Source organism: Gymnodraco acuticeps, unplaced genomic scaffold (assembly GCF_902827175.1).
Source record: "Gymnodraco acuticeps unplaced genomic scaffold, fGymAcu1.1, whole genome shotgun sequence".
Classification (NCBI taxonomy): domain Eukaryota; kingdom Metazoa; phylum Chordata; class Actinopteri; order Perciformes; family Bathydraconidae; genus Gymnodraco; species Gymnodraco acuticeps.
In genome coordinates, this window is record NW_022990673.1 from 1,188,491 (window position 1) to 1,214,938 (window position 26,448).

The 26,448-nt window shown below is 41.9% G+C and overlaps 4 protein-coding genes across 6 annotated transcripts; 1 reads left to right on the plus strand and 3 right to left on the minus strand.

Annotated features, from left to right (window-relative positions):
• Positions 1-528: 528 nt before the first annotated feature.
• On the minus strand, positions 529-7,810 carry myoc (myocilin). The gene is given in 6 exon segments (XM_034229837.1): positions 529-1,588; positions 1,865-2,076; positions 3,769-3,861; positions 3,944-4,006; positions 7,040-7,451; positions 7,453-7,810. Coding segments are annotated over 6 exon segments (1,431 nt in total). The 5' UTR covers positions 7,528-7,810; the 3' UTR covers positions 529-1,012.
• Positions 7,811-10,376: 2,566 nt separating this feature from the next.
• Positions 10,377-19,900, minus strand: vamp4 (vesicle-associated membrane protein 4). 2 transcript variants are annotated; one of them, XM_034229838.1, is made up of 9 exons: positions 19,683-19,900; positions 18,005-18,148; positions 17,279-17,380; positions 15,787-15,833; positions 15,540-15,590; positions 13,913-14,013; positions 11,931-12,010; positions 11,756-11,807; positions 10,377-11,671 (listed from the first exon to the last, which is right to left on the minus strand). In XM_034229838.1, exons 2-9 carry the CDS (start codon positions 18,005-18,007, stop codon positions 11,646-11,648), a joined length of 462 nt encoding a protein of 153 aa, XP_034085729.1. In that variant the 5' UTR covers positions 18,008-18,148; positions 19,683-19,900; the 3' UTR covers positions 10,377-11,645. The 2 variants fall into 2 exon arrangements, with proteins under 2 accessions (XP_034085729.1, XP_034085730.1); XM_034229839.1 differs by lacking the exon at positions 18,005-18,148 and having other exon boundaries at positions 11,461-11,671.
• A 537-nt stretch (positions 19,901-20,437) lies between these two features.
• Positions 20,438-21,515, plus strand: rangrf (RAN guanine nucleotide release factor). 2 transcript variants are annotated; one of them, XM_034229840.1, is made up of 2 exons: positions 20,438-20,517; positions 20,653-21,515. In XM_034229840.1, the coding sequence occupies exon 2, from the start codon at positions 20,655-20,657 to the stop codon at positions 21,225-21,227; it is 573 nt and encodes a 190-aa protein (XP_034085731.1). In that variant the 5' UTR covers positions 20,438-20,517; positions 20,653-20,654; the 3' UTR covers positions 21,228-21,515. The 2 variants fall into 2 exon arrangements, with proteins under 2 accessions (XP_034085731.1, XP_034085732.1); XM_034229841.1 differs by having other exon boundaries at positions 20,459-20,522.
• Positions 21,516-24,382: 2,867 nt separating this feature from the next.
• itpa (inosine triphosphatase (nucleoside triphosphate pyrophosphatase)) lies at positions 24,383-26,355 on the minus strand. Its single transcript, XM_034229719.1, has 8 exons — positions 26,239-26,355; positions 25,946-26,003; positions 25,796-25,860; positions 25,632-25,705; positions 25,501-25,532; positions 25,098-25,210; positions 24,926-25,002; positions 24,383-24,754 (listed from the first exon to the last, which is right to left on the minus strand). Exons 1-8 carry the CDS (start codon positions 26,299-26,301, stop codon positions 24,622-24,624), a joined length of 615 nt encoding a protein of 204 aa, XP_034085610.1. The 5' UTR covers positions 26,302-26,355; the 3' UTR covers positions 24,383-24,621.
• Positions 26,356-26,448: the final 93 nt, after the last annotated feature.

Below are 26,448 nucleotides of genomic sequence, written 5' to 3' on the forward strand. Positions count from 1 at the left end.
TTGTCAATTAAAGGCTGCAAGCCATCTGGTCTACAATACAGAAATGTGCAAACTTGATATAATAGGCTTGATTAAGTAGATGCATGTATTAATGTCCTATTAACATTTATATAGTAGCTTCAAATGACTTTTCTTTTAGATTATGGTGTTTACCATGTTTTTAATGGCTTGACTTCATGAGTCAACAGCAAGAGTGGCTTATCACCGCCTGGCTACAGCAATGAATTACCTAAAACTGATTAATAAAGCTTTAGTTTGTAGTTCTGTTATAGCCACATACCAACAAACGCTAACTTTTCACAAGCCAAGAAAAACAACCCAATGAGGCTGGATGGATCTGTTTTTGTTGTGAAAATCCAGTCAGTAATACTTTGTCTTTAAGAAAAAGAAATTAAATACCGTTTTTGACCACTAGATCTGAGGATGGTCTTTATTTGCACCAACTAGTGATGTATATTAAGGTTATTGCTTACTACTACTACTTGATAAAGTGGTACAAATAATTATCTGAGGTATACAATAACCACATAAACTTTAGGACATTTAATTCATGATGATTTTCAACACAAGTCATTATGTTGACTACATTGTAAACGTATATGCAATATTCAGTACATGCCAAGTGAGGGAGCAGTTTAACGTAAAGATGTAGAATGGTGAAACACTTCAGGGCAGGTAAAAACGGGAGTTTATAAACTATGCATTAATTATCATCTTTCAGTCAAATATATATAGCTTATCAAGAAAACAACAAAATAATACATCTGAATTAAAGGCGGTACAAAAATAATTACTCTAAAAACACAAGTGTGGGCCGTGCCACAGCAAAAGCCCACCTGGGGGGTTCCTCAAACGTTTCCATTTGTGTTAGTCTCTTCTACACGTTGATACAGATGGTGTTGGCTTTACACTGTAACTACTACTACTACTACCAGATACACAATTATGCTCTAAAACTCTGAGTCTTTGAAGCAGGAACAGGTTAGCAAGTGTCACTTTTTATCTTATTCGGTCACTCCTGGCGGCCCAGCCTCAGGTCGTAGGACACCATGTGGAAGTTGTCCCAGGCAAACAGCTTCCTCTGAGCCAGGTTATAGTCGATCATGCTGTTGTAGCGGTACTTGTTCTTGAATGGGATGGCCACGGACTTCCCCTGGCTGGTTCTAGTGTCATAAATGTAGTTGATGATGGTGTCGGGGGACGTGTAGCTGGCCACGGTGTACAACTTCCCACAGATGATGAAGGAGTTAGCCACCGAGTTCTTCCTGATGTTGGTCTCCCAGCTCCTCTTCACCTCCAGACTGTTTGGGTCCAGCTGTGAGATCACGATGGCTCCTTTGGCCTTGCTGCTGGAGTACACGGCCCACAGACCCTGCTCGTCCACAGACAGGTCGATGTCCGTGTACCCGCCCCAGGAGTAGGGGAACTGTCCGTGGAAGCCGGCGTGGGGGAGTTCCCGGCGGGTTGCGATGCTCTCGGAGGCCAGGTCGAAGCGGATCAGGGAACGACTGCGACGTCTCTGATAGTACAGAGAGCCTCGGTACAGAGTGGAGCCAGTGCTCTCCACCAACTCGGGCAACAGCAGCACCTGTCGTGGGAAAACATTAAGATACAATGTCATACGTGACCCGTTTATCCAGAGCGACTTAAATACACTTCAATGGCAAAGAGCATTTGTAGGGTTAAATATGATGCCCAAGGACACTTTGACATTGACATGTTGCCTTTGGGGCTACGGATCAAACCACTGACAATTGGATTGGTACATGCCCATTTAACCCTATGCCACCTCCTCCTCCCCAACAGGAAGTTATAACTAGGAATTAACTTCTTTTTGAACATATATCATTTATGTGACACCAACCTTGGATGGAAAGCCTTTAGTGAGTTGTTCCATGTCTTCATATCCATACAGCTGCCTGACATCAGAGCCTATGGTGTCGATGCGCCAGATCATGTCGGGTCCGTACGGGGAGACCGCCTCAGGGTCCTGCATCCAAACTCCATATTTACCTGCTATGGTGTCGGCCTTCCTGTGAGTGACCGGCTCACCTACTGAGACCACATCCCCACAACCTGTAGGCAGGAAGATAAGATAAGAAGAATTTATAAACTATGTGTAATATGCGAACAAAACTAACTCTAGTTGACATAATCAAAAAGATTTAAGCTCCTGTTTCCCCTTCACTAATGTTTCTTGTGGCAGTGCTCGTTGTTGTTGAGATTTTAGGACTTTGACTTCTATTTAGGAGTCCCGGAGATGACTGGTTAAGGTTAGGTCTAGGGTTGGGGAAATCAATTGATCAGAAACATTACGATTGGGTTTCTTGAAAAACATCCTCAAATAAAATATTTTTGTTCAACTTAAGGTGACTTCAGGACACACAAGTCACATGGTAGGTGTAACACATTAAAGGGGATCTACATGTAAGTTGCAGTGGAACAAAGGGCGTCATCTGAGAGCTGTTCAGGGGTAAAATTAGGTTGTTTCTCATCATGGAGGCAGACAGCAAGCCGAGAGATGCTGCCTGACATCTCCCTTAGCCTCAGCTTTGTCCGAGTCACACCCAACAGAGCAGCAACTGGGCTACAACCTTTATACAGTCTATGGCTACAACTCATCCTGGGTGGGATCTCTGTGGTGGGAAAACGATAAGGCCGGCTGTATTTACCACTTCCTAAAATACACCCTCGCTCTCAGGTCCAGGGCGTAGAACCGAATTAAGGGTTAGAAAGGAATATGTTTTATAAATACACACATTGCCATGTAGCTTCTGTGAATCTGTCTGCGTCAGAGATGATATGACTTTACGTGGTTACTGCATGTGTATTTTCCATGATCTCCAAAACAATCAAGCACAAGCAAGGGTGTGGTTTTGGGAGGGGAGAAGCATCAACGGTGTGTGTGTATGACACCCTCGTTAGGCGCTTACTTCCCTTATCCCTACAAGATAAACATGAATCACGGGCAGGCCCCCATACCTCTGGATTGGCAGGACTCTGGTATTCTCACCCCAAATGCTGCAGTATTAATAGCAGTATTTGCTTTGAAGCTGTCAGCAGGGGGGGATAAGTGTCATGTTTGCCAGGTCAGATAGACATAGGGGGAGGAGGGAGAAGGGGAAGGGGAAGGGGTTGGTTTAGCTGCCAGCTCTGGATTTTTATATACTTGGATGTTTGTAAGTTTCAGCTTTTAAATATATTTTTCAGGATCTTTACAAGCAGCCTTTGGGACTTCATGAAACTTCTCCTAAACACAGATTTGTTCCAGGAGCTCCAATAAGCCCTTTAGGACAGAGAGTGAATACACATACCAGAGATGCTGTATGAGAAACCAATGTGAGTTTGGAAAATTGCACAATATAAATCTATTCTAGTAGACCTCAACAATGGAATTATGATCAGTAGAAATGGCCATGACATGGGACCTTTAAGAGTTAACGTGTCAGTAGGTGGAATAAAGGGAATCTTGCAGCTGGAAAGTGTAACATTGATGGCATGCACGATACAAAAAACAGGGACCTTCTTCTAATAACATTCCTCCATAGTGCCATTAGTGGTCAAACACTCCACAGGGTAAGCTTAACTAGCTAAATGAGGTTCTGTCAGATTCATCAACTTTTTCTCAAAATATTTCTAGGTAAGAGGAAAGTATTTAAACATTGCGGCATGGTTGGTGATTTAACATAACATGGGCTAAAACATAATTCGAAACCAATCATAATGGTCTGTTAGGTAGAAATAAGCAAGAATATGTCAAACAGAGACCTGTATTTTCCTCAGATCCATCTGGAGCAGGGACCTCCGTCACCTCAGCCTTCAGCTCCTGGAAACCTTGAGGTCCAGTCTGCCACGCTGAGTCTGAAAAGAAGAGATGGAGACATGGATTACACTGAATAAGAAACAGAAAGCTGGAGGAGATTCAGCAGAAAACATGTCCCACCTCTCAAGCTGCTGCTGTCCCCCTGCCTGTTGGGCCTGGCTATCAGGTGAGACGGCCTGGAACCTGTACACACACATGTAAGCGAGTTTAGGGAATACTGTGGCACATTTAACATGCAGCGTATAATAGTTCAGAGAGTGTTTGTGTACCCAAACGTGGCTATGGCACTACCGACAGCAGGGAATGTGACAGCAGGAAACAAACACCGACTGAACGGATTCCCAGCTGCTCTGGAGTCAGGCAGTCGGTAGTTTGGCCGACCATAACACACACATCCGACACCCATCCCTTCCCAGTACTGTCAACTTCACGTCCGCAAAACTTCAAACTAGGAACATGTCCCTTCCTCCTCTGTTTCACTGTCAGATATCCGGCTTCTTCTCGTCTCCTTTATCTGTTTCTCCTCTTGTTTCTACCCATTCGCCCTTAACCCTGTCCTTGTTTTCCCATTTGGTTCCTTCATGAAACAATTACTACGAAAGGTAATCAATGTCAAACAATGTCAGTAAACTGTTTACTCCTCAAGGCTTGAATATACACATTTGGTCATGTTTACAACAAGAACAATTACTTTTTCAAATGATTTGCCATGAGAATATATATATATATATATATAAAGTGCGTGAGTGTACCTGCATCCATGGGTGTTTGTTTGTGTGTGAGCATGTGCCTGCTTGGCTCTTGCATGTGTAGTGTTGTCCAGTGTTTCCGGGCCCATAATGATCTTTAATGGTGCAGAGAACTTAAAGCACTAGCATCTGGAAGCTGATGTTGATTCATTGTGTTGATGATGAGGAGCGGGAAGCTGGTAATGGGGCAGATGGCGAGTGACATGGGAAAGTTTCGCCATTAAAGGGTTGAGTTCACAGGACACAGCTATTCATCATCATCACAGGTAAACACACACATGCTCTTGCTGTCTTTTCCCCGGGGTGTTTGGGTGTGTGAGCCATATGTTCGCTTTGTTCCTGCCTCTTTGTTTGGGATGTCACTGAGCAGTATACCCTAAACCCAAAGACCAACACACTTAATTTCCCAGAGGAGCCTCTGCCAGAGGAGCCAGCGGATAATTAACCTCTGCTTTCAGAGGTCAGTGGAGCTGTTGGCTCTTGTTTGGGTCCAGTCATCGAAAAAAGTTCCCCTAAGCCTTCACTTAATATTGTTGTCAGGAACATAATTATTTTCCCTGTATTCATATTTGTGAATTGTATAATCAACCAGAAAAAAATGTTACATTTTAATCAAAAGTCCAGCCATTTAGTCACTGCATGATAAACACATTGATTATTTACGACTGCAGTTTTCTTCTGGCTGAACATCCTGGAAAAATAAAACGTCTGAACGACATAGTGAAATTCACTTTTTTTGGCAATTGGTTTAACTCAAGTAAACTGCACATAGGCTCTTCTCTGTGACTGATACAACCTGAAACAAAAGTAAGTGTGGCCCCTAAGATGGCTGGTCTCGAATTTTGCACATTTTGCCATAACACCAACTTTCTTTTGAGTAATGTTGAAAGTCGGCTCACACCTTGCATGAGTTCTGCTTTGAGGTCTTTGTTTTAAAAGCATGTTTCCACTTTCAGCGCACTGCCCCGCTGAACTGTGATGGTCCATTTTTCAATCAAATAACATTATAATTTATCAGCTCATATATTTTGAGAGGTAAGTCGTAACCACTGCTTGAGTTATAAGCTTGTCAGGAGTTTTATCTCAACGTTTGCTTTTATCTCCTCTCCTATGTCGTCCTCTCGCTGCGATCTGTTCCACATCTGCCTCCCACCCTGAGGGGCCCTCTCTGTGTATTTCAGTCCACAGGTACATGAGGAGCTAAACAGATAACCTGGAGTAAGTTAGCTCTCCTGATGCGGGGGAGAGGAGAAGGTCCGGTGAATGTGAGGATGGCAAGAAAGGATTTACTGCCTCTGGCAATCACGGATTTACGAGCCATACTCCAGAGCCAAGAGGGCAAACAGAGCAATGGCTTAACTCAGAACAGAAAGGGGGGGATGGTGGGTGAAAAGACGAGCACAGAGACTAATTAGATGCATGTTTGGCCACTGCAAACACACAGAATGCCCGAGCTTAACCTCTCTGGCTGAACAATAAGTTCCTGGATCAGTGCAGCCCTCTAACCCCTGGAGGTAAGTGTTCTTGGCCTTAAGCCCTCCAGCCCTGACCCACCAGGCGTCATCAAAAGCCCCGAGATGAGACCTTGGCAAAGAACCACCACTTCCTCAGCGTGCATCACATTTCAGCCCCCTACCCCACCTCGCTTCCAATCAGGCTATTCGCGCCCTGTTTGTCATGCAGAGGGAACCACCAGCCATAAAGAAAGCAGGATCATAAATACTTAAATGACCCTCTCTGGCCTGCCACCATCGGCCCTAAATGCAGGCAGGTGTCGTGTGTCTCTGCAGACTTATGGGGAAACCAAAACATTATTCACACACACATAAAATGTATTATGCAACATTATCAGATGTATGTCCCCTGCTGTCTTTAGGGGTGTTCATTATATGGTGTCAGAAGGAACCTGAGACTTCTATGAATACTTTTTATATGAACGTATATATATAACTATTTATTATATTTATTGTATCTACCTTTGTTCACTTCTATTCAGTTTTTGTATTAGTTTTTTCCCCGCTCTACGTCTATTTCTGAGAAAAATTCCCTATGTATTAACAGAGCCAATAAAGCCCATCATTAATCAGCTTTATCTCTGTTGCTGCGTGCAGTGTAAAGAAACAAACAGACACACACATGTGACTGTGAAATGCACTTAGTGTGACTCTGCATGTACAAACATAGATATTATGTTAAGTGTCATCATTTCTCATATAAGCCAAACAAATATATAATTGAACAGGAAGGCAACCTGTCCGCAAACAATTTGATTATCCCCTTTGCAGGATGTTATGTTATGGGGAGATTTAAATTAAAAAAAAAGATCTGTGCATAGTTTTCCAAAAATAATTCCTAACATAAGTTTGTCTTCTGAAGTAAAAATATGTCTTCTATTTATAACTGCCATTAAGGTTTGCACATTTTCTGAATAGCTCATTTGTGTGGTGATTCAGAGCGTATCTCTTACCCCCAGCAGGTCTTGTCAGGCCACTGTCCTGCAGCGGGGCGCTCGGCGGCACCGCGGGGGTCTGCAGGGGACACGGTTTGTTGCTCAGCCTCTCCGTCTCCCTCCTCATCTCCTCCATCCTGCGCTGAAGCCCCTCCAACTCCTGCTCCAGACGCTCCTTCTCCCCCTGCAGCAGGTTCCTCTCCCCCGTGACCCGGTTCAGTGATTGATGAAGCTCAGTCTGATCCCTGGCTGTGGCCCCCTGTGGACCCCCTGTGTCCCCTCCAGTCAGCCGGGACACCAGCACCTCCAGCAGGCTTAGTCTAGCCTTCAGGCCCTCCACCTCGGGGCCTCCGGTCTGGGGGCAGCTGGCCTCGGTGGGGCTGGGAACACTGAAGGTGTACTGGCATCGTCCGCTGCGGTCGTCCCCCCTTCCACAGAGCAGCTCGGTCCTGGGCGTCTCCTCGCAGCAGAAGACCAGACGTACACAACAAGAGAAGGACCAACATACTGGAGACTTCCTCAGATAGGTCAGAAAGTTAAATTCTCTTTTGAAGAAACACTTTCCTTCCTTCTTCAAGTCTTGTTTTATTTGTCAGCTCCCAAATGGATTTCTTCTTTAATCACTGCCAATTTCCTGCTGAGGAGTTTCTATCCTATTTTATCTCACTCTTTTCTCAGGTGTCTCTTCTTCTTATGCCCTCAGTGGACAGGTCTGTAACTCTGAGCTCTTGTGAACAGCTCACAGATATTTATACAATCTGGAGGGGAAGTAAAGAGGGGAAGAGAGGAGAGGTGAAAGGGAGGGAGGGGAGGGAGAGAGAGAAAACTGTGGGGAAGGGGGGGTCAGAGGCAAAAGGGGGAGGGAGGAAAACAGAGAAAGTAATGGGATGCTGGTTGTTTTGGGTACAAACACATTCAATTTGTACACACATTTCAGTGTCTGTGTTTCTGCAAAAGCAATTTTTTGGATTTAAGGGTCAACCATAACACTCTGTCCTTTAAATTTGAGTAATTAATTTATCCCCCCAAATGTCATTTATCAGAAACATCCCCCTGATAATGAGATGCAGTGCCATGTGTCAGTCCCGAGGGGATTTGGCTACATTTTGGCCTCAGCATGGTTGTGAGAGTTGCACCTCATTGGATACAATTACCTCCTGAGGAGGGGCCGGTGTCCCCTTTCATGTTGGTAGGGGGCCAGGACGTGACGCAAGCAGCCAATAAGGACTGTCATTAGGAAGGGTCGAAGTTACAAATCAATCGATGACCGGATACATGACCGTGACCCCGACATAGTCCCTTCGGCTGAGCTTGGATTTGTTGTGGACATTATGTGTGTGTTCATGCTGCAGACTCCACTCACTCCAGATTTATAAAGTTGATATTTAATACAGCATGAGTGAGCTGCTGGGGACGATTCCTCCCAAGAGCTCACTTCCTGTCACTTGATTTGACACAGTCTGCCTTTTGTCCCGCCGCTCTCGTCTCTTTGCTTTAACACAATATCACAGACACGTTGAACTGCTGCCTGCGAGGCTCACTTCTGCGGTCATGTAATAGGGAAGATGAACTCTTGTTTATTTTTCAGAGAGGCAGTATGAAAAGATTTGGACGTGAGACAGTTGCAGAGTTGCACGCGATGAGGCAGGTGTGCACAATCCTCGCCTTATAAATCTCAGTTTACCTTCATATCCTACCTCTTTGTTTGGGTTTCCAGAATCTGGCCTGGCTCCTCTCCCACACTTCTTTTCCTCATGTCTTTGTACTTCTCTGTATGTTTAGAGATCTTTTACAGCCATCTCTGCTGACCTGCCAGGCCACCCTGAACCCCAAAACATCACCTGACCTCACTTAAGAGCAGACTAGAGGGCAAAGGTCGTAAAGAGGAAGGGTACTTACTCTCAGAAACACGTACTTGCAGGTTGATGCCTCGTCTTCTTCAGCTGGTGCTTGTTTACCGACAGCTGATGCTACCTCAGACAGTCGTCTTGATTGATGAGGCAAGTCTCTGATTGGTTGGACAGATGGATGAATGGATGGAAAAGGTACAGTATGTGTTTGACTTTGAAAACACATCCTCTTACAGGAAATATCTCGACAATGAGAAAGTGGGATAGGAGACATGAAAGAATGAAATTAAAGGAGGAAAATATGAGAGTTTAAACAATAGGAGAGAAGAAATGAAGTAAGACGCTTCTGGAAAAGTAGAAGTGAGAAAGAGGTGAGCTATAAATAAATACAAAGAAGATGAGGAGTGTTTAAACATATAAACAGTGTTTTCCCAAGTGACAGGTTTCACATGGAAATGTATTCTGAGAGAGAGAGAGAGAGAGAGAGAGAGAGAAGAGAGAGAGAGAGAGAGAGGAGAGAGAGAGAGAGAGAGAGAAGCGAGAGAGAGAGAGAGAGAGAGAGAGAGAGGAGAGAGAGAAAATAAATAAAATGCTGGTTGGCACGTTGACCACTCTTGTCTTTTGTGAGTCAAATTCTGTTTTACGGCTCATACTAACTATGCCCGGAATCTGAAGTCATCCAGCATGAGCCTTTTAACGTAGGACCAAAACATCCTCTGCTGCCAGTGTGGGTGTGTCCCTGTAGAGCAGAGAGGATAGAAATATCTTGTGCACAAATATACGATAATATTGTAACACTGATCTATTTTTAGTACACACTAGGTTTGTACTTAAAGCAAATGACTTATCTCTATGAGACCTGGAAACTGTAACATTTTAGAGACCCCTTTACAACCTTTGATTTCACTCCAAGAGAACAAGAGTTACGTTTTCTTTAACCAAAACCCCTTTAACATTAAAACAAGTGTATGAGATTAAATTCCCTCGCTCTTCTTCAAAGCTTCAATAAGAACATCCTCCCCTGCTGTGTGATCTGGAAGCCAATCTGCCATAAAGCAATGAAGTAAAAGACCCCTGAGGACCAATTGAATGTGTACTCCCTCAGAATAAAGGGGTTGGCAGTGCTGGCTGAGCAAAGGGCAGAGCTGTCGGTGTGTGTTCGCGTCAGAGAGGAGAGCAGCGAGTCTGTCAGAACCATAACGCTTCACAGCCTCCAGTCCTGTCCCACCAACTTTAGTGCCATTTTGGGAATAAACACTGCCAGTAAAGTCACAGAGCAATACAAAAAGTTGGGTAATGAGAGGAAAAAAGAAAGCTCAGGACAAGAATATCCAAAGTGGGAAAGAGCCAAAGGGATGGCATGACGATTAGTTTTTCCCTCTTCACCTCCAGCCATCTTCTTTTTCCCCATTTACCTTTTCAAAGCTTTTCTCTCTCTGATTGCTCCATCCGTCTTCCTCCAAGGAAGAGAGCCAGCCGAATGAAACCAGATGAAACCAGACCAGTGCCCTTTAAAATCACTTTATTTCAGAGCATCCGTATATCACAGTCTTCCAATGCAATGCCAGAGTATTGTACATCATTACCAATATTTACAGCTAAAATAAATTACATTCAAAATAATAAAATGACAATGTATTATACAGTTCATTAATCCAGACACAATGACACCTATGTTTGTTTCACAGCTCAACTTTTAACTTGCATCCATTAAATCACTCCTGCTTAAAAATAATGGAACAATACAATGAGTCAAACTCAGTGGCGACAGGAACACCGGCATCCATACAAACAGCACATCGAGCGCCCAGAGAAGAACTTTCAAAATAAGGGGAAAAGACAGAAGCAGTATTAAAACTGAAGAGAACCATGTGCAGAGTGAGAAAACGGTTTGATGTCACCAGCAGGAAAGTAGGACAGCCGTGACCAAACCGGACCAGAGGAGGAAGGTGAGATGTTGAGAGTCGAGGGCTGAGGAGACATTCATAACCCGGGTGTTTTAGTTTGACTGTAGAAGATAATAAACTATTCATGGAACAGAATAATTAGAAATATGATGTTCTTTCTAGGCCCCTTTCAAGTCATCTGCACTGATAATGACATAATACCTTATAGGTGAAATCACTATCCTGTCAGAAACTCTTTTTGATGATTAAAAGAAGCCAACTATGCAGATGAACCTCAGATGTTCCCTCTCCTCGTGTTGAATGGTGCAATGTGCTCGCAAAATGTTCCCTATAAATGCTCTCATCCTCCGGCACAGAGAAGAGCACGTGGATAGACATCTGAGGTTCAGATTCAGACCAGCTAAAGTAAGAAAACAGTTGGCATGGACTTCCTGTCTTTACAGTATCTATCTATATTGTGTAGTAATGCAAGACCAGGAGTTTCCCTGTTACCAAGGCAAAGACATGGCCCTACATGTGATATGTTTCATGGCATGGAGCCTTCCTTCACATTGACTAGAGGGGTCATTTACTCCCAAACTGCACTAAAATATCCCCACAAGTCGCCTGTGTCCCCTTGCTGTGGATTAGTTTCAAACCAAGGGTCAAACCAAGCCTTAGTACTGATCTCACAACAGATGTATGTGGAAATACCAATGATAAGATCGGTATTAAGTGCAAGTTGAGGTCAGATCCTTGGGGGTACACAGGCTGACACTGAGGAGGGTGATTGGCGCCCCCTTGCTGGCGTGGAGGACTGTGTGCAAAAGAGAGAGATGAAAGATGAAGAGGAAGAGGAGGATTCTCCCCCATCCTTTTCTTCAGACACTAGCGATATCGCAGGATCACTGGGACTGAAAGAGAGAAAAGAAAAGGACATGAAATGATAACTTCTGTACATCAAGTCAATTTGATCTGCATGTTGATCTAATACTCACTGATGATTATGAGCAGGAGAGCAACGACTACCAAGGCAACAATCAGCTTCATCTGTGGAAGAAACAACACAATGAACACATTCCTCAAAATTCTAGAAAGTAAAAACAAGTGGATGAAGAGACGCAGTCAAGGTGTCATTCGCTTGAACACACACACATAAAACAGACAGCCCACCTTCATGTCTCGCCACCACATCCTCCTGTGCAGGTGTTTGGCTCGGCTACTGAAGGCCGACGCGTTGTCCGATAGGCTCTCTGGGACATTTCATGACCGCAGCACAGACGAGGACACGTGAGGAGGAGAATCATTGGAGAAAAGAAACAAAGAAAAAACATTAGTTAATCACCACGTAAACAAGAACCAGGCTATTGTTTTGGCATTGATGCGGGACAAGGTGACTGTCTTGAACTGTTGTCAAATGTTATGTAAGAAGTTGCTATGCTGGTGAGATCATTCCTATTAATAGTTGTTTTTTTGTACTTTAACTCAATTGGCATTAAATGGTAAACAACAACTTGCCGAATTTAAACACAACGGAGCAAAAACACATTTCGTCAATCTTCCTCCCTTCTGTCCTGATATTCCACTCCAAAGCGCCCGCCCACACAGGCTCTCTGTTTCTTGGATACCGTTGTTAACTGGAGATTTATGCACATGAACAGGAAAGTTACAGCTCCATAGCGTGCAGTGAAGTGCTGGTCCAAGCCCCCGACCCCCTTTAAAGTCTCTGTGCCCGCCATGTGCAAGCTGTTCCCACATGCATGTGCCAGTTAACGGCCGGCCGCTACCACAAAGAGAGGCACTCAAGACGAGGCTACTGAGAAGAGGCTTGTTAATCTGCAGGAATTTGACCACCTGCACATGGAGCACCTGTCAATCACAGGATTTAATATTGCTCACACACACTGCAGACACACACATTCAGCCACACACAGACCGAGAAATACACCAAACTCACATGTACACAAAGCCTCATTCACACAAATGTGTTCCAGATGTGCATCATTGTTTTGGCTTGCTCGTGGATATGACAGGGAGAAGCAGTTATATAACATCTGTGAGGATGAGAGGATGAGGCTGAAGAGACAGGAGCACTGCAGCCTCTTCCTCTGGTCCATGCGGAGCAGAAGGAGTAGACCTGTGCGTGTCCTGTTGAAAGCTTGGCATGTGTGTGAAGTTGAGTAACGGAGCGAGCTAAACACATTTCACACACCTGCTTGATATACACAGGGTCAAAAGAGAGGGGGGCGTTCAGAATGAGAGTGTGAGACGCACACACGGTAAAACACTAAACCTGGCCATGTCATTAAAACCTTAAATGAGCAGTGAGCGTGTTTACAGTACACCTGCAGGAGAGATTCTGGATAAAGTTAATGCTTTTCAAATTAAAATATGTGACATATTTCTATAGAGCTGAAAAGATGAGATGCTTTATTGATTAGTCTATAAGAAGAACATCAGCTGCTTTTAGTTAAATAATCAAGTTTCAGCTTCTCAGGTGTCAGGATATCATTATTTTTCTCTGATATATTTTAGTAAACTAAATCACCTTTGAGTTCAGGACTGTTGCTCAGACAAATGTAATACCTTTGAAGATGTCAGTGAAAGTCTACCGCTTTTTTAATCAGATAAATGTAACTACTTTATTAAATGATTTGTACAGGCACACAAATACACTGTAAATGAAGCAAATTCAATCACTCGTTGCTCTTTGGGTACATCCACCAAATAATTATTGAGCCCATCATTTACTTACTTTACACCTAACAGATGAGAAGTTTGTCTCATTTGCAGGTTTGAGATCCCACCAGAGATTTATATACCTAAACTTTCTTTGCTTGATTTAAAAGATACAATTAAGATAATTGGGCCTCTTCAAACAAAATGTTTTTCAGTTAAACGGAAGCACATTGCAGATGTTCCCATTAACAAATACCAAATGGCAAAATAAGCGTGCATACAGTGAAGATAACAATCCTCAGAGCCATGTGTAAACCATGTGTGAGCTACCGGGGGGAAACTAACCATTAAAACAAATGAGACTGATAAAACATTCCCTGTAGAGTTTGTCTCAACTTCATTTCACTTTGTAAATAAACACACATTCTGAACATGTGGACACATAGGAGAACACGTGCTGTCTCAGAGTGACTCACCTGACTTGTCCTGCAGGTCCTCGAGCCGCTCGCCCCTCTCTATCACCTTGGAGATGTTCTCCTGCATCACATCGATCACCTCGTCAACCTGCGACTGCACCCTGGGGACACACGGTGGCGTAAGACATTGATAAATAATAGAGATGAACCATAAATGATAAGGAGTAGGATTTGTTAATGATTGATTGATATCTTCTTTTGTGGTAACCCACCACATCACCCGTGTTCCCAACTGTCAAAGAATAATTCTTCCTTACTCCTAAGATATTTAACCTTTTCTGTGTGTTGACGTTATCTCCCGTAAGGAATGTGATAATGCAGTCATGTGATGTTATTCTCAGTTTTACTATGGGTCATAGAGGGTTTTATGACTGTGAGAACGCTGGCTTTCTAAGCCCCACAGACAGGTGATTGAGTATTTCCAGATATCGGGGATATCTCCAGTGTTCCCAGTGTTTACGCACCATCTCCCAATATGTGGATTAACTCTCTGTAAACTAGTTAAAAGGTCTATCGAGAGATAGGCTGGGCAGATTTGACATGGCAACCCACCAGGGCAGTCAGAATCTCTGGCTGTGTGACTTGTGATGTGAATTTCTCCGGCCGATACTTGTAAATAAACATCAGTGTTTGACATCAAAGCTCCAACTCTCCTCGTGTCTCTGAGTCCTGACTCTCCATTGTTTCCCTTACACCAACAATATCCTCTCCTCTACTGTATATCCAGCTTTGACAAGTTGGCAGGCACTATAAAAGCCTTTCAAATGTTTTTGTTTTGCCTCACGCTGACCTGCCTGCACCTGTTTTAGTATCTGAGTGAATCCTTTATTCATGGTTCCTCATCTCAGCGACTGAGGGGAAATCTGGGCTAGTCATGCAACCATGACTAGCCCAGATTTCCCCTCAGTCGCTATTATTTCAAAGCAATACATCTTGGAGGACTTCAGAATCAGTGGGAGGGGCCACATTGTCAAAGAAGTGTAAAAGGAGATGCAAGACCAAGGACTTTGTATTTTAAACAACTGATCATATTTTCCAGCACCATAACACTGATCGTCTCAGACAAGGAGCTGCAGGAATTTATCAGTCTTGGACTTCGACTTGATTGCCGGTCGAAGACGGTAATATTAAATATAAAAAACCATAGCCAGAAAGAGATCTGGAGGACAACTGGACTGCCTCAAACACACATGAAACTACTGCGGGGACCTGACCTGACCTCGGAGGTCCAGACAGACGCAGAGGTGAAGAGCCTGGGTAATGTGTAAACAACATTCCTGCAGTCTGTAATGATGGCATCTAGTTTCAGGTACTCACAAGAAAATGACCAACTGTCAAGGAGAAACAGAGCGTGGAGAAATGCTCCGGGTGCCAGGGAGTCTTAACAATGACCGTGTTTGTTCTCTGGCCATCTTTGTGGAGGTTAATGTGGAAAGAGACTGCAGAGGGACTGGGGAGTCTTGGGAAGGTTACACAATAACATGGCGTCCTCTCTTACTCAATCCACAGCTCCTGGTAAACATAACGGGCCACAGTTGCATAACACCAACACCAAAACTCAAGATCGTTGGCCGTACTACTCTGACCTCAGGCTTTCGGTTCTTGTGAGCAATGTGTTAATACTTACTGCTTGAACTTGTCATTCTGAGGTCCAAATCTGGGTGCCGTGGGTCCTCTCCTGAAAAACAAGTTTCAGTGAAGCCAAGGGTTACCAATTTATAATTGTTCTACTAAAACAACCTATTTTACTGTTTATTTTGTATACTCTGTGTTAGTATTACTGCTGTCATCATCGAGGTCAATTGCACTTTGTATATATATATCATTGATTTATTTATAATAACCGCAGTGACTGAATGGAATATAAAACTCACAGAAAGAAGTCTTCCTCCTCATCAGAGTCCTCTTCAAGTAGGTTCCTCTGTAAAGTGGAAAAGGTCAGATAAGAGTAAGTTCTGGATACTGAATGATTGTGATTTGAATGATCTCAGATTTGGTTCAGGAACAAGATCCAGTCCCAGCACCTCAGCAGCTGAAAGGCCTCACCAGAGTACATTCTTGGCACTAACAAATGATGGTGCTGATACAGAGAAATGAAATTGACCTCCAGGGGCAAGATAGCTGATAGATAGCTTTTTCTGGTCTGTCGTCAGAGAGCAGATATTCCCAGACAGTATGCTATTCTAGTGCACTTACATTATGATGACTTGTGCAAAAAGAAACGACTGTTGTTGCTCTGTTATTCTGCTTGCCAAACTCCGTCAAAACTCTTCCTCTTAAAACATGTCTTCATCTAGTTCTGGCAAGGAAAATCCGTCGGTTTGAATCCAAGCAAAATGCATCGGAACATATTCCAATAAAATATAGAAAGAGGTTTCTGCTATCCAAGAAGTTTTAAGAAAAACTCTACCTGGATCACAACCATGTCTTGATGGCTTCAATAGATGCAGGAAGCGCCCTGTGTAAAGGGCTATTCATAGAGAATTAGTTAAGCCAGCTGCATTCAATTCTCACAGGAGGAGAATTGGACTAGCAGAAAGTAAGGGTCTGTTTCTCATTGGATGGCACACAGGAGGTTCATTGCTACAGGAACAAATAGAGGCATACATGCTTCCTTACATTGTAGTGTTCCATGAGTTTAGAAGCAATAAGTAATTACATTTGAATAACAGTATCCAGAAGGTAAATGTCAGATGTTTCTGTCATGGTCATCACCTTATAATGACATCCTGCGACTACAAAAAGAAAAATCCATGGCTGTCCAGTAATGCTGACAGCTGCAAGAAATGCCAGAGCAATATAGATATTTTACTTTCTTGTAAATACAGTGTCATCTGCAAAACAGCTGACCATATGATTATAAAAAACCGTTATAAGTGAAGGCACTAACTCTCTCCTTCTGTTTAACATCTTTTTTTTCTTTCTTTCCACTGTCTAGGATGAGAGACATGAGGAGGCAGGGCTGGAAGTTATTAGCATGGATAATGAAAACCTCCCAGTAAGCCCTGTTTTTGATCCCAGTTCGCACAATAGCAAAAAGCATTGGACTTAGAAACAGAGGACTGAGTGAAGTACAAAATCAGTGGGAGGACAGGAAGGTGGAATTAGGTGGGGAAGCTCATTTAGATGAGAACCAGATATTTGGCTCGAAGAGTTGTTCACTTTACCTCCTTCAAAAAGGTCCAATGTCTTGTGTGCATTCCCTGTAGTTTTTTGACTACTTCTAACGGCAGAATCTGCATCTCAAATCAACACCTGTTTTTTACTTTATTGGACATTTCTAAAAAGGTCTATCAATGTCGAAACCTTGTACTCTAACTTTTTTCCCATTTTGTGTTATGATCGCTTCCTCCTGCTATATCTTACCCTCTCGCTGCGAATCGATCCGGTGACCTCGTCATCGTTGAGGTGTCGTTTAAACTTGGGGGGCATGTTGTCTTCAGGCTGCTCCTCCTGGTCTGGCTCCCTCTGTAGGATCGGAAGAGAAGAAGGTCAATACATGCACAGTCGTTGACGTTGCAAAGCATCAAGTGTACGAACAGAGTTAGTAACCTCTATCTAAACATGCTCGGTAATGAATCCATCAATGAAACTGGTCATGGTTGAGCAATCTGAGGAAACTTCTAGTACCAAAACTTTGTGGTAAACAGTCTGACATCATTATGAGTCACAGAGCGGATTACATTCATTTTATTTTTAGGAAAAAGAAGGTGGTTCATTCATTATGCCAGCTGTCTTTGAAATGATATTCCTCTCCTCTCATACGCATTTTGAGTAAGCAAAGAAATAAAGTTTAAAGTCTAGGAAATGTGGTCATTGCAATGTGCACCTTTGGGTGAAAGACTTTAAAAAACGGATTTGGAAAACATGCTGTTCTTCCAATGAAACCCCCTGGAGTCAGGGTTTGGGTGTTTCTCATTCCTAACACCGTTTGTAACACTGCAGCTAAACACAACAGGGCCTCATTAAAGTGCTTTGGCAACACTGAACTAAACAACATGTGCAGACCCTTCTATTACGACCGGTGGGGGGAAATCACAGCAGTCTTACACATACACACCAACTCTCTCAACACAACAACAGAAGTTGTACCATTGAATCCAGTTCAGTATGACACTGTGGCTTTCACAGCAGCGTCCTTTCTGGCACTGCAATTTGGAAAAAGGCCTCAGAAGCCAGGAGGAGAGGAACTTTCCAGTAAAGAGAAGTGAAGAGAAGCAGGAGACACGGCACGCTCTGAAGCAGTGACAGCGTGAAGAGACACAGAAAGAGAAAGAAGAGAAGCCAACTCTAACATGTTAGGGTTGCAGAAGGAAACCATTGTCAAGAGAGGAGGTTTAAAGTGCAATCCACAAAAAACTTAATTAAATGATGTCAAAGCTGTGGTTTATAAAATAGACAACTGACAGTGTTATGTCAAGATTGGACCAAACTGATTGGAATACAACTGAGAAAATGACCTCATGATGACCACGTGATGAAGATTATAGATTATCGTTGATCAAATCAATTTATCATGGATTGCAATTTCTCTCCTTTCAGAAGAAAAGCGTTAAAGCTATTTATACTACTAATGTATTCCTGTTAAAGTCTAATCATGACTCCTTAAAAAGGATCTATTACTGAAAATGAAACCGACATCTCAGAGTCCTATGTTCCCGTGCTCAATATCCTCTTAATATGACAAATTAAGGAGACTTTTCAAATATACTATGTTCTCATTTCCTGGGTCATTATGTTAAAAATCACCCACCTACAGTTATCACCAACTGATGTCATACTACTTAATACACCCTTACATTTGCGGGCAAGTCTGTTTACTTGACTTTTGACATTTCACAACGACTGTACAGTTTTCCCCTTCAAACTGCATTTGAAACGCTCATCTCCCTTCTTTTTTGTTGCAATTTGAGCTCTAAGGAAGCTCCAACCAATCTCCACCAAAGTACATTCATGTCAAAAGACCAGAGGTAGAAGAAGTACTCATATGTTGTACTTGAGTAAAAGAAGAAAAAAAAAAAAAGTCCTGCATTGCAAATGTTAAATAAGTAAAAGTACAAAAGTATTAGCAAAACATACATAAAGTACTGAAAAGTACTCATTATAAAGATTTGCTAATTTTCTTATAATACATATGATATGTTTTGATTATAATAAATGATGGATTCATTCATGTGTTTATCAAAGCTGGTAAAGGTGCAGCTAGTTTTAATCACTTTGTATGCTGCAGGGTAGCTTATGAATGTTCCTCAAAGTGTGACTAAAGTCTTATTGAAGTGTTGATTAAATCACATCATTAATCCAAATCCGTAAAGTAACTAAAGGAGGAGTAAAAGTACACTTTAAACCTCTGAATTATAGTAGAGTAGAAGTACAAAGTCACATTAAATGAAAATACTCCAATACAAGGTATTCACAATTGTACTTAAGTAGTGTACTTGCGTAAATGTACTTAGCTATGTAACACCACTGCTGGGAACATAAGACCCTGAGAACATGATGAGATGATCCCAATTAACGTTAGATAACAACCTCTTTCTGAGACGTTAGCTGGTGAAACGTTTGTTAGCATACATGTAAATACGTTAGAATATCGTTGTGTACCACACTCAAACAATTTAAATGCTACACCACAATAATTCAAATGAAAGGGGGACACTGTTAATGTCAACACTATTAGCTAATCTAGCAAGAGAGGCCGCTTGGTACATTGACAAATGTAGCTACCGAGCTAAGCTAAGCTACTAAGGATGCTAACGGGGCTAGCTACCTGCTGTTTTCCACAAGATCCGAAGCCCGATGCTGAAAAACACAAACACGAGAAGACTCAGGTGTTAATCCAGGGTATTCAGGGTGTAGGTTGGCTCCTTCACGGTGCTGATACTTTCATTTAAAATGCTGTCCGTGACGATGAGATAGGATAATCATTAAGAATGCTAGCGGTCTGCTGTCTCTGCTCCGTCAGAATCAGCTGACAAGGAAGCACCAACAGCTGGAAGAGGAGAGGGACGATGCAGATGTTTGACAGCCCGGAGACATATTGATATTTTGTTTTTTTCTACACAGCAAATATATTTTTAAAGGTTTTTATTAGGGTTCTTCAATTATTACACATATTACATAATCATAGAATGCAATAGTTGTATGAGTGGGCTGCTCATATCTTATAGGCAACATTTTATCACTTTATCCCAGTTTCCCCCATCATGTTGGCTTTGTTTTCATTCATTCTTTATGACAGAATGTTCCTTTAGCACTGTTGCATTAAAGCATGTATGTATCAGTATGCATCTTTTTAGGCCTACTTCTGCTCTAATGCATGCCAGAAGGAATTATTATTCTTTGTTAACAATGAAAATAAAACAAGTGAAGACTCAGCAAATAAGATAATAAATGCACAAAATAATTATAAAAATAATACGTATTTTAGATTTATTTTACTTTAATAACAAGATGTTATTGAACATTTCACTACTGCCTGTTTTCGGGTGTTTGTCCGCCTCACCTGTAGGTGGCAGCTGTGCGCGTGACATCTACCAGGCGTGCCAACTATTCACCAGAAGAAGAATATAAACTTTCCCCGGAAAGGAGTTCTGGCTTAGTTGGTAAGGTATATCTTTATCATACTTGATTTATAGGTTTATTATAACGTTTTCCAATGTTATTTATTTAAGCATACTGAGTGTCTGTCACTGCAGGTAGTTAAAAGCAGGCTCTGTTTGTTGCATGTCTTCACATAGAGATGCAGAGCAGAGCCGATCAGTCCCATCCTCTGTTCGGAGGAGCGCTGTCAGCCGTCCTGCCTCACAGCGCCAAAGACACCAGCGAGCTGAGGGAGATCCCAGACAACCAGGAGGTGTTTGTGCATGAACACACCGACCAGAGCCTGATCGTGGAGCTGGTGGAGTATCAGAGTCAGGTGGAAAACGAAGACGCTGCAAGGTATCACTTTGAAGACATCGCAGGGAGTAACAAAGCTTTAGAGCCAGATGCTTTTGAGGTGACCAGTGTTGTGCCCCTTTCCAAATCTGAGCTGTCCCTGTCGGACTGCAGCTCTGCCTGGATGCTGACTGGCACTCAGTGTGTGTCCAAATTCAACGAAGAAGCGAGGAATTCAGTGACCCTTCACCTGGGTCTCTTCCGTCTGCCACAGTTCTCCACAGATGTCCTGATAACCTTCAATGACCCGCAGAGAATCAGCCCTGATAGCAGCAGTGCAGCTTCAGCAGAGACACACAGACAGCCATGGACGGTGCAGGACTTCCAGCGCCTGTTGCAAACTCTGACTCTGCACAACCCAGGGCTGTTTGGATAGAACTTCTGCTACTTCATCAAACCCCATGAGTTAAATATTTAGTCTCAAGCTCATTTAAACCCCTGGGTTTAGCTGGGGCCCCACAGGAATCAGGCCTGCAGCATACTTTGGGTCCCAACCTGAAAGTTTGGGAAGCAATTCCTTCTAGCTGTGGTCCGGTTGCTGCATGGCACAACTCCTGTTTTCCCCTTGGTGGTGACTTTGTTGTTACATATAAAAATGAATTGAAAACCAAACATCTCATGATATGCAGATCAGAAGTCATAATAAATGTTTTTGATAGAAAAACCTTGGACCTTCTCTTTATTTCTGGAACACCTGATTAGAAAATATGTGTAGGTTGAAGATGCTTTAAAATAGGTCTGTATTTTGGAAATCTAAAGTAATTCACTCATCAGAACAATCTGGTCATATATTTTTGTAAGGCATGTCTTTTTTATTTGAAGCTATTATGCACATAAGAGAAATGTGAGATTCGAGACATAACGTCATAATGCCGTAGACACATTCTCCTCCTACTCACTCAAGCATTTCCTCCATCCTCATCATGCTTTTTGTCCTTTATTTTATTCCAAAATACTGCCACCTTCTTTGCATACACTATATTTATGCCCCGATACAAACATCTACCAGTATCCGTAACGCACAAACCTCATACAGACCACCAAATATTCACTCGCTAACAGCCTACCAATGCTGCTTTGCTCTAACCTTCCCATTTTTTTTTTACAGTATGGCAATACAAAAAACAGTGATGGCAAAGGTAAAAAAAGGGGTTAAAGGTCAATTGAGGTTCCACATATGAACTCCCTCTGGAGCCATTAAAATGCAGTTAATACTCATAAAGCTTTCAGTAGGACCTGATTGGTCATAAACCGTGAAGATTTAGCAACTCCCAGCAGGAATATGTATTAGGACAACTTTTTCCATCATTCACTGCAGTGGCCTCATGGTGGAATAATTCATTAGCCTGAACCGTGACAAGAACTTTGGAAATACTTCATTCACTCAACGGTGAGTTTGGAGAAACACAAAATGTATGGAGTGAAAATTGACCCTCATTAATTTTTGCTTTGAAGTCAAACCAAGTTAAAACCTTTCCACAGTTATATGTGCTGTTATTTAAAGAAAAACTGTTTTGACTTGAGTCTGCTGTAAAATAAAACTCATCACAGCGAAGGAATTCAGGTAAGCCTTGCATAACAAATAAGAGGAAGTACAGTCTGTCTCTCCAAAGCCACATCAAACCTTTTTTTTATAACGGATTAAGATCTCATAAAGTCTGGTCTCCTCTCACTGATCCCAGTGTAGAACATTCCTTCATCGACCAAAACAACATTTATAGTAACAGCAAAGACTACCTTGGATAAACATGCTGTTTTTGGTTGTCTTTTAAAGTCTGAAAACATCCTGTCTTAAAGAACAGAAGCTTTTAGAACATGCTTCGGATGTTCAGGTCATGACAGGAGACGATCCGATACATCAGACTTTTTTTCCAGGCCCTGAAAAGGAAAACAGAACATTACAGAGCTCATATAGGGCAACTATTGAGCAGTAGTCTCCAAAAAGTTGCCTCGTGATGCAGAGTGGTAAACTGTTTAACAAAAGAATGATTGTCTAGGTTATTTGATCATTTAATACAGCCATTCCTTCAGTTATTTAATGGCCCTCCAACAGTTTACACAACTGGTCTGGATGTCCAAAATAAAAGCTGAGGGCAAAAGCTAACTTGGGCAGCTGCATGCATCTTTTAGGATTGCTTGGTTGAACTCTTAAAACTGCAATTCGGTTAGTTTGATATGTTAAAGATGTAGTGTAATTGCATGGTACCACGGCAGACCACTGTTTGAATAACTTAAATAAATTGTCCTTATGGGCAAGTTTTAATATTGAATTAATTATCATCATGTTCTTATACAACAGACAGTGGAACAAAACACAACAAATGTAGAAAACACAAAGCGCACATATTGTGGTTAGAAATGTAATAACAATGCTCTGGGTTCCCTTTAAAGTAAAAATACATTTTCAAAAGTCGACAAAAGTGTTGTAAAAAAGAGACAAGGCTTTTGGAAGAATCACTGTAAGCGGCTGCTAGAATAAAGTGAAATCAAACATTATTTATTTTTGCATCAATTCCAACTCCTCAACTGACATCCTTAGCATTAAACATTTCCACCATACATACTCTACAACTGTACAGGCAGTAGCTGTTGGGGCCCCAGTCAATAATACAACACTGACAGTAACTGTGTTGACTTTAAGTCACTGAGGAAAAAGCTTCATAGCAATGTCTTTGACCTCCAGTGAGCTGAAGTCTGGCACACATCTTCGCTGTCTTGTTGAAAACTTGGCTGACAGGTGAACTGATGTTTCCCTGACAAATACAGCTTTCCGGTTCATTCTCACAACAACTTGCCATTTCCAGGCACGTCCCCAAACAAAACTTGAGGTCCAAGCAAACAGATTGTTCCAGTCACATGACAAACAGCACCTTTTCTTCAAGAAGTGTCACTTTTACTTGTTGAGTAGCATCACCCATAACCAGGTGCAAAGGTTTTTCTTGTACACAATTGAAAGGTTTCATAGGCAACAGATAAATTAGTGGCAAACTCAAAACTGCCATTAGATCTGTGTCGGGGAAGGTTGTTAAAAAAATATTTTAAAACACAGATAATAATTAACAAGTATTTTTTGAATGTGTGACATTTTCAGTACATCTGGGAGGCATCAATCACAAGTGTATGCATAATTCCTGCTCAGAGACTCAAAGCTCCAGGGTCATTTATTACTCAAACCTCCCCGTTATCACTGTTGCGTTTGTACTATACGCCGCCCCCTCCTCCTTCTGAGACCCTCTTCCACAACCATCTCTTTGGAATCAAGCCTGAACATCCTTCCCTCTTCAACGCCAGCCATTCTCTGCAACAGAGCGATCTGCTTCTCTCATCAAATTCCCATTACTCCTTTTTATAATTTATGCTTTCTTCAATTATGTCTACCTTTGGAAGCATAATCCCAAGAGGCTCATTGTGGAACAAGGAAAAAAGTCTTGCAACAAATTCTGCAAGACATTCTTTTTATACGATAAATTATTCAACATCTAACCTTACAACAGCTGACACATGGTACTCTTTAACATAATAACAATGAGGGAATTTCTTTAAAAAATACTTTATTAAAAATGAGGCAAAACTGATATTATGCAACACATTTTCTACCACAGATTCTATACGCGTGATAATAATCTTCGTTATCTGACAACTGTTTCTGACCCAACAATAACATGTCTAAATATTAACAAGTATCCTCCACAATGTAAAATCGAATGACTTGAGGTTTGTTACATTTTCTTCTCCATATTCTGAACCTGTAGATGGTTTTAAATTGCGTTTTAATCCTGCGGCTTCTTCTTCTTGCTCTCGGGTGAGGTATTGTTGGTTTGGGAGAAGTGCTCGGACATGGCAGCAAGCGCCCGGTAGCGATGAGAGATAGTGTTCTTCACCTCTTTGGGAAGTTCAGCATAGCTGCAAAAGAGAGGGAAGTAGTTACAGTCACTAAGGATAGTTCTTATTGTTGGCATGAGAGTGACAAATAATCTCTTATGCACAGCATAAAGTGAAAGTGGTTCTCACAACCACTGGCCTTTGACTCCCCCTTGTGGTTTAAAGGGGATATTTCAAGCCGTCTTTGCTTACGTTTTGTCATATCCCTCTGGCTGAAAACAGGGATCCCATCCAAAGTCTCGAGGCCCTCTGGGTTCAACAATGTGTCCCTTGAAATAACAAGATAAAAAAAGAGTGAATATTAACTAATAATGATAAAAACACATATAAGAGAACATTGAGGCCGTTTTAGAGAGCCTTTTACCTCCGTTATCCCTCTGAAGAGCTGAACTGGTTCATCTTTCCCAGCAGAGAAAGCAAAAGTACAGAGAGCCCATGCTGATTTATCTTCAAATCCAGCTAGGAGTTTGTACAAGCCTACAACAAAAACAATTACAAGATTGGAGATAATAATAATAATAATAAAGCTTTACAAAATGACACATCACAAGTTAAAAACAAACACGAAATTACCCTCAGATTATTTTACAACTTTAAAAAAGGTACATGCAGCAACATTAAACATTTGATCAGGTTAATAGACACAAAGATGTGATAATACAAATTAAATTAAATAGAATAAATAATGGTGGAGCTGCTGTGTTCATCTTTTTTACCCAGCTTTAAATAATTGTTAAATAACGGTTTAAATCAACTAAAATACTTGCCTTCTGGCTTGAGTTTATCCAGGAACCATTTTCTACAACAACAAAAAAACAAGTTTGGGTTTAATTATTACTATTCATTACCACTACTAAAGATACAATGGTTATACAGATATACAAGTTAGTATACGAACATGTAAGGACCAGGCATGCCTCCCAAAGCTTTGAAACATAGACAGGTGTCCTCCACTATGACAGGCCCTTCAACCTGAGGGTGGAAAACAAACAATGAATCACTTTCAATCATAGAAATGTTCATACAAAATATTCTCTTGCATCTTGTATGTAGTTACTGTACCTGCCGTGCAGCCTCCTTACACTTATGTATGGAAATCTCATCTGGCTCTCCTTGGTATTCAGGCACTGGATAAAGAAACAGTAAGGTGAGCATTGACTATAGTAAAATATGTGTTCTACCAGTCAGTGTGTCTCTTCTTTAGATACTTACAGTCAATCTTTTTGGACACCAGTTTGTAAGGAAACCTATCTCCAAGTATCTGAATGACCTGATGGACAAAAAGAGTAAAGAGTGAATCTAGCAGGACTGATTTGTTGTCAAATGAAAACAGATACTTTGGTACTTAATTACAACTCATGTTCACTATCTATATTTAGCTGACACACTATGGAGCAGCATGAAAAAGGAAATATGTATAAATGTATCCTGCCTGAAAAGGTTAAGACAGTACAGGAAAACCGTGAGCATACAACCTTTATGTGGAGTAAATTGTTTACACTTACCTCTTCGAGCTTTTTTGCATTTCCAGTCACGAAAACCACAGACCTTCCAGCAGGCACAGCCATGTTGAAACAAAACCCGGAGGACTAACAATTCCGGACCGAATGCTTCCGGCTAAGTAACAGCCAATCAACATAGGTCTGGGAGCCACAGCCAATCGCTTGACACGGTGTAACTCCGCCTCCTGATAATTCCTCCAATCAGCGAGCGGT

Excerpts from the sequence above, each read along its gene's own strand:
- itpa (XM_034229719.1), bottom strand. The coding sequence starts at position 26,301 with ATGGCTGTGCCTGCTGGAAGGTCTGTGGTTTTCGTGACTGGAAATGCA. Across the intron at positions 25,003-25,097 it reads TCTTCAGAGGGATAACGGAG|GGACACATTGTTGAACCCAG; the intron begins GTAAAAGGCTCT and ends TGTTATTTCAAG. Across the intron at positions 24,755-24,925 it reads CCAGAGGGATATGACAAAAC|CTATGCTGAACTTCCCAAAG; the intron begins GTAAGCAAAGAC and ends TCTCTTTTGCAG.
- vamp4 (XM_034229838.1), bottom strand. Across the intron at positions 15,834-17,278 it reads GATCGATTCGCAGCGAGAGG|AGGAACCTACTTGAAGAGGA; the intron begins GTAAGATATAGC and ends TCCACTTTACAG. Across the intron at positions 14,014-15,539 it reads CAGAATGACAAGTTCAAGCA|GGTGCAGTCGCAGGTTGACG; the intron begins GTAAGTATTAAC and ends GTGTGTCCCCAG.
- rangrf (XM_034229840.1), top strand. The coding sequence starts at position 20,655 with ATGCAGAGCAGAGCCGATCAGTCCCATCCTCTGTTCGGAGGAGCGCTG.